This window comes from Gigantopelta aegis, chromosome 10 (assembly GCF_016097555.1).
Source record: "Gigantopelta aegis isolate Gae_Host chromosome 10, Gae_host_genome, whole genome shotgun sequence".
NCBI lineage: Eukaryota > Metazoa > Mollusca > Gastropoda > Neomphalida > Peltospiridae > Gigantopelta > Gigantopelta aegis.
Window position 1 is genome coordinate 86,244,912 of NC_054708.1, and position 11,807 is coordinate 86,256,718.

At 39.1% G+C, this 11,807-nt stretch overlaps 1 protein-coding gene across 1 annotated transcript in view; it reads left to right on the forward strand.

Annotated features, from left to right (window-relative positions):
- Positions 1-10,915, forward strand: part of LOC121383880 (mucin-17-like) — a 209,380-nt gene extending 198,465 nt beyond the window's left edge. Inside the window, exons 53-54 of the mRNA XM_041513976.1 lie at positions 7,418-7,540; positions 10,762-10,915. Of these exons, the coding sequence (XP_041369910.1) occupies positions 7,418-7,540; positions 10,762-10,915 (277 nt within the window). The remainder of the gene's footprint in view (positions 1-7,417; positions 7,541-10,761) is intronic.
- The last annotated feature ends 892 nt before the right edge of the window (positions 10,916-11,807 follow it).

Consider the following 11,807-nt stretch of genomic DNA (forward strand, 5'->3'; position numbering starts at 1 on the left):
ACGTCGATGTTCTGGCTTCAGGATTGACCTTCTGGCTGGGCATCTTGCATGGATGCCGTAGATGCGTAGACGTCGTCGGACTGTCCTCGCTGATACACCTCTGTTGCCAGGGATGGTATGAGCTGTGAGGGTTGCTGGCTGGAACCTGTTTCACAGATGCGTGGTTCGGATCCATGTGTCTTGGAGAGGGGTTGTCACGGGTGGTCGGCCACTACAGGGACGGTCCCTGACCTGGTTGTTTTGTTGATATCGTTGCCATAAGTGCCATATGGTGTTTTTATGGACGTTGAATTGACGTGCGACGTCACGCTGCGAGGTCCCAGATTCAAGCATCCCTATGACTCTCTATCTGTCATTTCCACTGAGCCATGGCATGACGAAATTGCATCAAATATATCACTAATGGTGTTTATCGGACTTCTGGATTTCTGAAGGCTGCACAGAGTGGCAATGATTTGTGACTGAATGTCTGGCCTTTTATGGAGAACACTGGACATGATTTCTCCCGAATATTACGTGTTTCTTGCACAAAGCATGCAATCGATGCAACAACTGCTTGGTTGCATATCTTCTAGCTGTTTCGTGCACATTTTCTCTGGTTCACATCCATAAATCTCAAATGTATTACTCCAAACAATCCATGTAACTTTTGCCGTTTAGTATATATAAGATTCTGATTGAAGTTCGGGGGAGGGATATTGACTCATCCATGGATAAACTGACTGTATTCACACTGGGGGTGGATTTTTGGTTCTTTATGATGATGATGATGATGATTCTTTATGATGATTCTTTATGATGATGATGATGATGATGATGATGATGATGATGATGATTATTATTTCAAAGAAAAATATTAAAGAGTCAGATATGTATACAGTGAACTCAAAACGACTACTTTAGTCCCACTCTGAATGTCTGACACCCAGGAGTGACTTCACACAATATAACGTGTCCGCAGCATTCCAATCATCTTACCAAGCTGCAAAATATAGGTGTCAATATTGTTTAAAGTCAGTGTACAGAATACCACTCCAGGATAATAGTCATTTTTATAAATGTAAAAAAGAGAACATTTTCATATATAATCATGGCAGCTGTGTTAGTTTCAGCTAAAACAAATCACTGATCAGAAAAACATGTTGTTGCCAGTTTTTCTGTGTAGTTCCAGGGTAATGTTTTGAAGAAAATATAAATTGGAGGGAAATAATCTATAATATTTGAATGATTTAAAAAAAATGTTACTACTGTATACTTATTCACTACAAACAAAGTCATATGAGGTCTAAAATTGACATTTGAATTTCCAATGAACAAAGTATCAAATTAAGAACACAATGTGCAAGGTTTAATAAATTTACACGAGTCCTTGCATTACACATCTTCTTCATCTTCTTCAATCCCATGTGTTGTGACACCTGTCCTCATGTCCCACACAGTAGCAAAAACCAGATTGTGGTGCCTGCCATAGCAGCTACCTTAGCATGTCCTCTATATTGCCCCTGCAAGTACTGTAACCTCGTCGTGATGCAGGGGTGAAACATTCTCCTTGAGAATGGCTAATACAGTACAACTCCCCTTTTAGAGCACTTTGTTTGCCGTGTGGTGCGACCCGTGAAAATGTATGATGGGATCCTGGTGATTGAGTTGGGGCATACCTGCGGGTATGACTTCTGACAATACATCACTTTGGCCTGGAGTTAGGAAGGCCCGACCTGGTCATTCGGCTGGTTACGTCAAGCTCGAGAGAAAACAACCTCTGTTTTGTTTCCATTAGTCAAGAACAAACATTGTTTTATGTACCATATGTATTTGTTGCTCTTGGAGCGGTGGCTAGGGTCAATTGGATGATTTTGGTTTCTTAATGCCCAAGTACTGTAAACCGTATTAATATTGCGAAGAGTTTTTTTCGCGAATGTATACCTTAGTGCATGTTCGCGACGTGTAAATTTCGCGAACGACCGTTGACAGCTCAAAAAAAAAAAAAGTGGATAAAGACAGCTCACTGTAATTGGTATAAAGTTACTGTCTGTAAATCAATATTGTGTTATCCTCCATCAAGCAATTGTGCCTGGTACAGAGTCTATAGAGGGGATTAGGCCCTACCCACCTCACCTGTATCAGAATCACAACTCACAGCTTCACTTGTTAACTGTTAACACCCTTTGGTAGATAAAACAATAAACGACTAGTCACCATCGATTGAAGTTACATAAAACAGTTAACGATTAGTCGCCATCAAGGAGAGCTCGTGTATAGGCTGTGCCTGTTGAGTGAATATTTTTGTGAATTTTATTCTCAATAAAATATTTCAAAACAAAACAAATTACTTTAAGCACACTTCAAAGTGGAAAATAGTGCGTGCATATTAATTCCGTGACATAAGGTTCGACGCGAACGACGCAAAATTTATACGCACACATTTTTTTCACGGTTTACAGTATATCAACCATGTATCCCTAACATGATTGTCTGGTGGTTATCTACAGCTTCATGTTCCCATGTTGGACTTCGAGGTGGGTGGGGGCATGGTTGATGAATTTTCTGAACCATATTATGACCAATAAAAACACTCTCTTGAAAAGGGTCGACACCGAAGTTGCGGATTTCTGCTCATGTGAGTAGGAATCCATGTCATCTATCAATGTAAACAAAATCGAAAGTTTCTGGCCATCAGTTCATCTGTTGACGGAACCGTGAGCAAACTGTCACCATTTGCAATTCAGAAGGGGGTTTGCGGCTTGGCGGTTGAGTTAAAAAATAAATAAATCAAAAACGGGTCATTGCTAGTAGAATGTTCGACTAAGAAACACTCTCGTTGTCTCCTCAAGTCGACCACCTTGTGTAATGCTCCATTCAAAGTATCGCCACATGCGTCGTTAAATTTTTGCAAAGGAGTGATCCAGTCAAGGGATTTGGAAGGCGTCAGTGAAGAGGAAATAACTGACAACTTGTCACCACAGGGTGTGGCCTCTGTAAAGAGACTAAAGATTCGTCACAATGATGAAAAAGTTCCGACAAATACTTTAATATTAACTTTCAACATACCAACGCTTCCTGAATCTGTTACGGGCGGGTATCTTAGTATACCTGTTGTGCATTTCATACCAAATCCCTTGAGATGTTTCAAATGTCAAAAGTGTGGCCATGGCCAATCCACATGCAAAAAACAAGCTCACATGCACTCGTAGTCAGTTTGACCATGACAGTAAAACATGTACAAATAACACCTTGTGCATAAATTGTAAGGGAAATCATTTTGCATATTCGCGAGAATGTGCAAAATGGAAATTGGAAAAAAAGGTACAGCAGGTCAAAGTTGAGAAGCGCTTATCTTTTCCTGATGCTAGGAAATTAGTGGAGGTAGAAGTACTTGTCGTGGCAGAGAAATCCTATGCTGCAGCAGCCAAGGTCTCTACGAAAAGCGTTTCAACAAACACCGACCTCACATGGCGATATTATGAAGCTGAATATAAAAAGCTTTCAGACGTTGAAAAAGCAGCAAAACAGGCAGTTTGTCTTCAGGAAACGTTCCTGACAAACACTGACGCTATTAATATTAGAAGATTTAACATTAATAATGAATATCAAGAAACTAAAAATAGAGCTTCAGGGGGTGTTTCCATTATTGTTAATGAAAATATCCCTCAAAGCATGGTTGCGTTTAATACCAACTTACAAGCTGTGGAAGTGCAGGTCACAGATCATAAAACTATAACTCTATGTTCAGATTATTTACCTCCTCGAAATAATTACAACTTTAATCGTAGAGATCTTGAAGATCTCCTTGACCAGCTTCCTAACCCTTTTGTTCTTATGGGAGATTTTAGTGGTCACCACACTTTGTGGGGATCCGAGGATGTAAATATCAGAGGTAAACAATTAGAAGATTTAATTATCAAAAATGACTTAATTTTATTTAATGATAAAAGTCATACATATTTTCATTCTGCAAACGGTTCTTTCACTTCCATCAATTTAACCCTTTATAGCCCATCACTTTTTATTGATTTCTCCTGGAGAGTAGGTCCAGGCCCTTGTGGTAGGATCCAGAGGTGGAAGCTGGGGAAAGCAGATTGGGACCGGTTTCAGCATATATGCAGCACTCGTCTGCAACCATCTGCCATGACAGATGCTGACGATCTCATGTTTCTGTTCTCTTCCATTTTAAAGGATATTGCAGATGAAACTATTCCCAAGACTTCGGCAGTACCAAAACGTTTTTACAAACCAAGGTTTGATGATGTTTGTTAAGATGCAATCAAAGAGCGAAACAGGATCCCCCAAAGTTTCAAATGAGAACCTACCGCGGATAACCTGAATACATTTAGCATTTCTAGGGCTAAGGCTCGCAGAGAGATCAAACAGAGTAAGAAGTCATCTTGGAGAAATTATGTCTCCAGGTTGACTTCTCAAACTTCAGTAAAATCTGTTTGGAATAGGATCTGTAAAATCAAAGGAAAATAATCCAATAACACTGTTCATCATTTGTCTGTCAATGGTGCAGATGTCATATCTCGACGTGACATTGACAATGCCCTGGTAGACAACTTTTCACATAATTCGTCTTCGGCCTTTAATACAGATACTTTTATATCTTTTGGAAATAATGCTGAAAAGCAACCTATTAACTTTTCATCTGAGAATGTTGAGATATACAACAGGCCCTTCTCTGTGGAAGAGTTGCAGGATGCTCTACGTAGAGCCCATGATACTTCAGTAGGACCAAATGAAATATATTATCAATTATTAAAACATTTACCTCAATCGTCATTGTTGATTCTATTAAATGTCCTTAACAAAATCTGGATTTCTGGTGACTTTCCTTCTGACTGGAGAAAGGCAATTGTTATTCCTATTCCTAAGCCTGGTAAAGATCCAACAAAACCTACCAGTTATTGCCCTATTGCTTTGACAAGTTACATTTGTAAAACCATGGAAAGAATGATTTTAAATTTGATATTAATTAATGTATTTTTTCGACTTGGCAAGATGATTGGGGCTGTGCATTGCGAACAAGATTCATTCTGTCAAGCCAGTCCTGGGAGAGTGGCAGTCATCCTACAGGCGGTGCAGGAAGAATGGAGTAGTCTTGTGCCGTGCCCGCAACGGGCATACATATTTGACACATTCATTTATTTTAAAGAAGGACCCTCCTCCTCAGCGTGAACATTGTCAGTACACGCTGACTGTGCACCACATTTCGGTGGACTGTGATCATCTCAAGCCGACGAGAAATGATATCTTTGGCAACAGAAATGTTTTGGAATTTTTAAAATTCCATCCAGAATTAATTGTAAAGTTTCTAAAACACTTTGACTCCTATCCAAAGTTTTAAAATATACTTACCTTGATTTATGTATTGTATTATACTTTTCACCCACAGCTCCTTACACTGTGGTTTTACATAATTATATATGAATAATACTTTCATACACTTACCATTTGTGACACCCAATAGCCGATGTGTATTTTTGTGCTGAGGTGTCGTTGAACATTCATTCATTCATTCATTCATTTATTCCTTTATATTGATGCACACCTGCACTGCATGAACTGTAAAATTACATTTGGAGCTGGTGCTTCCTTGCTCAGCACTGGTACTAGTCGACCATCTTGCTGCAGCCATCCAAGCTCCAGGATGTTGTGGATGACTGGGTTTAGGACCACATCCTGTGACCAACACTTGTTGCACAAAAATTCCTCACAGCCGTTGACCACTTCAGCGGACAGTTCTGCTCCTTTTCCGAGCCCAGTCTGTGCAGCATGTACATTGATGCAAGGAATGCTGTGAAGAGTCCTCTTTTCTCCTTTCCTTATTTGAGTGTAGTTGTGTTACACCCTGTCAGTGCATGCCAGTTGATTAAACAAGAAGCTTTATCTGCACCAGTATAGTAATATATTGGTTTCAACATGACTTTGTGACGATGCTCCCTGGTGCCCATGACCATTGCTTGTTTCGTGCCCAGTTGCGGTACCTTGCGAAGCCCCAGGAGTAAAACACCAGTGTCTTGGGAGTATATGTGGATTCTGAGTCCTGTTCCAGCAACTTTCACAGCATGTAGAATCATAAGAGTGTCTGCATCTTCATGTGTGCTCACACCTGTACAAACAGGGCTGTCCGAGTGTGTCATGACATCACTGCATGTCACGGTCACCAGGTTCCTAGCAGTAATCCTGCCGATGAGCTTTTGTGGAGGTTTGGAGTTGCCACTGGGCCGTTCTTGTGTGGTTTCCTTCAGTGGAAATACTTTGGTATCACTTGGTCATGTCCATGAGTTGTTGAATCGATGAGCTTGACATAAGACTTGCCAAGATCATTGCAGTTATTGAAGTTATTGATGGTCATCAACTCCTGCAAGACTGCCATTCCATCGATAATGCAACAACATCTCTCCTCTTCAGCGACATTGTGTGTAATAGCTTTTTGGGTAATGTTACTATCAGCATTTGCAAGATTCTGCAGCAGGCCGATTACTGTGCTTTTGTTATTGTAGACTTGTTTTGGGCTTTGTATTACCCTCAATCATACACAAAACGATGTCGATAATAGTGGGTGGGACATTGTGTAAGCCTGCAGAGGTCAGACTGACAGAAATGCAATGGGTCCACCACTGTTTGGCCTAGGTCCAAATGAAAATACACACCAAGGACTGTTCCATGGAGGCTCCCTTTTGCCATCTGGCGGGTCCACTTTGTTGTCAGTGTTATTTAGGGAAGCCTCTGAGGGCTCAAAATACTGAAACAAACAAGAATTCCATGGAATTAAATGTTTCGCCTACCATGATGTATTTTAGTGCACTGTAATGGAAATCCACAGGTACAACTGTAAAACAACTTTCCTTGAGATAGGACTTACAGTTTGTGAGAAAATGGACAAAAGACAACACTTTAATGCAAAAGTTGACACCGTCAACGTCGTCGTCGCCAGCATCAAACGAACAATACAGGTCTATGTCTCGCCTTTTCAGTTCGTACTTTATAAAATAACATGGTTTTTTATACTCTTTATACTATTTAGATAAATTTAAATGCATTTGACAAAATTATATATAATATTATGACAAGATATATGTTTTTGACATTTACCAATAGACTATAAGGCTAACTCCAAACAGACAATTAAATCGGGTTTTCCATTGTCTTTGATGCCATCTGGCAATCTCATAGAGAAAAACATGTAGCTCAAGCCAGAACATGTTTATCTTGTGATCTATCTGTATAAACAGATATGTATCCATCCTTTCATGATCATCTATGAGGTGTAGGCATGGAAGGACTTGCACTGTAATAGATGTAAGGTACATGTGACATGTATGTATGTGGAGTGTAAAGTAGGTATGTGTTTGTGGTTTATGGTTGTTCGTCCTTTTAGCTATCAGATCGTGACAGATTGTATGTTTATATTTATTGGCAGGACTTCAATTCGCCGCACAAGCAATGCTAGTGGTGGTCAGAAACCAGAAACGCCAGTAATTGATTCAAATGAGATATCAAAAGACAACCCATTCAAGATATTGATGGACACAAGTACATCTAGGTAAGTCAACAAAACAACAAGATTGAAAATTCACTCATATACATACATACATACATACATACATACATACATAACACACACACACACACACACACACACACACACACACACACACACACACACACACATATATACATACATACATACAGAAACACATACATACACACAAACATACACACACATACACACATACACACACGCTCACACATTCGGAAGCACACACACACACACACACATATATATATATATATATATATATATATATATATATACACACACACGTGCGCGCGCACGCACACACACACACACACGCACATACACACATACATACATACACATGTACCAACGCACGCTCGCACATACACAAGCATCTGTATAAAGGGTTATGTAGCAATGCTTTCATGTATGGCCTGTGAGGTGTAGCGATGGAAGGCCTTACACTGTGGTGGATGTAAGGTACATGTGGGATGGATATATGTGGAGTGTAACGTAGGTATGTGTTTGTGGTTTGTGGTTGTTGGTCCTTTTACCTACCAGATCGTGACAGATCGTCGTGCTCTCACCAAACTACGCAAAAACCGCAAAATTGTTATAAAACCTGCAGATAAAGGGTCAGCCACTGTCATTCTATCAAGGGAGAACTATATCCGGGAAGCCCATGGACAGCTTAATAATTCAAAGTACTACAAAAAATTAGACAAAGCTATTTGGCCTGAAAATTGTAAAAAGTTCAATGCAATTATTCACTGTCTAAAAGATCAGGGACATATAAATAAAAAACAAGTAAAATATTTAGAAGCCAGGTCACAATCACAAACCCGGACATTTTATTTACTTCCAAAAATCCACAAGCCAGTCGATACATGGACCGATATTAACACACCACCCGGTCGTCCAATCATTTCAGACTGTGGATCAGAATCGTACAATATTTCAGAATACATAGATTTTCACTTAAAACCAATTGCAAATAGACATGAAAGCTTTGTGAAAAACACTGAAGATCTTCTATCAAAATTATCAAAAACCAAAATCCAAAAAGATTCATTCTTGGTTACCCTTGATATTGACTCCATGTACACCAACATAGGTATTGATGCGGGCATTGATTCAGTTAAGAGAGCATTCGATAAGTACCCAGATACAAACAGACCAGATACGAACATTACTGAGCTGTTAGAATTAAGCCTAAAAGGAAATGATTTTGAGTTTGATGGAGAAATGTATCAGCAAGTGTGTGGTTGTGCTATGGGCAAACGTTTTAGTCCAAACTTTGCATCTATCTATGTCGCCGAATGGGAAGAAGCTGCTTTAAAGAAATCGAGTAAAACACCTCTTTTGTACCTCAGATATCTCGACGATATACTTATCATTTGGCCACATTCTAAACAAGAATTTTGGAACTTTTTTGAGCTATTAAATCAACAGGATGACAATATCAAACTTAAGGCCACCATATCAGATAAATCAGTTGACGTTTTGGATGTAACAATTTATAAAGCTACAAAGTTTGAAACATCAGGTTACCTAGACTACAAAGTGCTTTTCAAACCAACAGACACACACCAACTTCTCCACTGTAAGTCTTTTCACCCATGCCACACCTTTAAAGGCATTGTTAAATCTCAGATTATTAGATTTCACATAAATTCGAGTAACAAACAGAATTTCAATGAGGCTTGTTCACTTTTATTTAGTGCTTTAAAACCTAGGGGATATTCAAAACGGTTTTAAGAAAAAATTAAATCTGAAACTGTTCGAGAATTAGAAAATCCCTTTAGGGCAACTGAAGACTATAAACCATACAAACTTCAGCATAACCAATCACCTCAAATAAGCACTGGCTCCTCTACTACTTGTGCCAAAACCAGGTGTAGACTTCACAACTTACTTAAAACGCAGTCGACTTTCAAAAGTCAACAGACTAAAATTGAATATCAAATTCGGACAGACATGAACTGTGATTCGAAAAATGTAGTATATCTAATCACCTGTAATTTATGTAAAAAACAGTACGTAGGACAAACGCAAAACCAACTGAGAATTAGAGCAGTTTGTCACAAGTATGATATTCGGCATGAAGTTGACACCCCTGTCGCCAATCACTTCAATCTACCTGACCATTCGTTAGATGAAAATTTTGAAATAATTCCAATTGAACAACCCCTGATACTTGGTTCAAAAGACGAAACATACCTCTTGAGACTTGAACGAGAGGCCTTCTGGATTCGTACATTACAGACAAAACAGCCATTTGGAATCAACGTTGAATCTGGTAAAGCTGTAAAAAGAGATCAAATAATTTTTCCAATAATTTACAGTCGACGTAGCGTTGATATTGGTAAACTTATGAAGGAGGAGTTTTTAAATCTGCAAACTGTTATGAAAAACCCTATTACAGCACGTCCGGTTATTGCATATAGAAAAAATCCAAGTCTCAAGGATATCTTAGTCTCCACCCGACTACACGCCGCTTAAGCCTCTAAGCCAATCCATTTTTCAGTGGTTGGTTTGTTGTTATCCCTTTCCTGACAATTTTTTAAAAACAAATACATCGTATCCGGCTGTAAACAAAACATAGTACTAGCCAAATAAATTTAAAACAAGACCGAAAAACAGTTATATTTTGTATATCACAACGGTCAATTTAAAATCAATTTCGAATCCCTGGGGCAAAATTAGAAAATAACAATTTTTTAGTTTTTAGTTCATTCATTCTTAAATACATACATACATACATACATGCATGCATGCATACATACATACATATATACATACATACATACAGACACACATACATACACACAAACATACACACACATACACATATACACACACGCTCACACATTCGGAAGCACACACACACACACACACACATATATATATATATATATATATATATATATATATATATATATATAGACACACACACGTGCGCGCGCACGCACACACACACACACGCACATACACACATACATACATACACATGTAATAACGCACGCTCGCACATACACAAGCATCTGTATAAAGGGATATGTAGCAATGCTTTCATGTATGGCCTGTGAGGTGTAGCGATGGAAGGCCTTACACTGTGGTGGATGTAAGGTACATGTGGGATGGATATATGTGGAGTGTAACGTAGGTATGTGTTTGTGGTTTGTGGTTGTTGGTCCTTTTACCTACCAGATCGTGACAGATTGTATGTTTATTTGTATTGGCAGGTCTTCAATTAGCAGCACAAGCCATGCCAGTGAGGAACCTTCTACAGTTGCTCAAATTGGTGGTCAGAAACCAGAAACGTCAGTAATTGATTCAAATGAGATATCAGAAGACAACCCATTCAAGATATTGATGGACACAAGTACATCTAGGTAAGTCAACAAGACAACAAGATTGAAAATTCACTCACATACATACATACATACATACATACATACATACATACATACAGTGCGTTAATATCTATGTATGTAACAGTGAACCTCGACTTACATACAATATATAGATATTCATACATCAATACATACTAGCCAGTGCCAGGTATGCCCACTGTTTCGTGCACGTAAGCGGGATCGACCGCGTAGATTGTGGGCCCCATGCATGTGGTTGAGTTAAAGAACATCCTTTTTATGGACGATTCGATAGCTCAGAGCGCATCGTGGTTAGTCCACCAATCTGCGGGCGATTCGGTGCCACAGGTTCGAGTCCCAGCAACGGCACGGGACAATTTGTGAGGCGAGAAAGGATTTAATTATCCCCTGCGCCAGTGCGTTAATATCTATGTATGTAAGAGTGAACCTCGACTTACATACAATATATAGATATTCATATATCAATACATACTAGCCAGTGCCAGGTATGCCCACTGTTTCGTGCACGTAAGCGTGATCGACCTCGTAGATTGTGGGCCCACAGGTTCGAGTCCCAGCAACGGCAAGGGACAATTTGTGAGGCCAGAAAGGATATAATTATCCCATGGGCCAATGCGTTAATATCTATGTATGTAACAGTCAACCTCGACTTACATACAATATATAGATATTCATACATCAATACATACACACACTCACACACACACGTACACATACACACACATATACACACAAACACATACATACACATACATACACACAGAGACACACACAGAGATACATACATACAATATATAGATATTCATACATCAATACATACATACATACCTACATACCTACCCGCCTAATAATTCCATAATAATTCCATAAATACAACGGCATTGGAAGCCGCCATC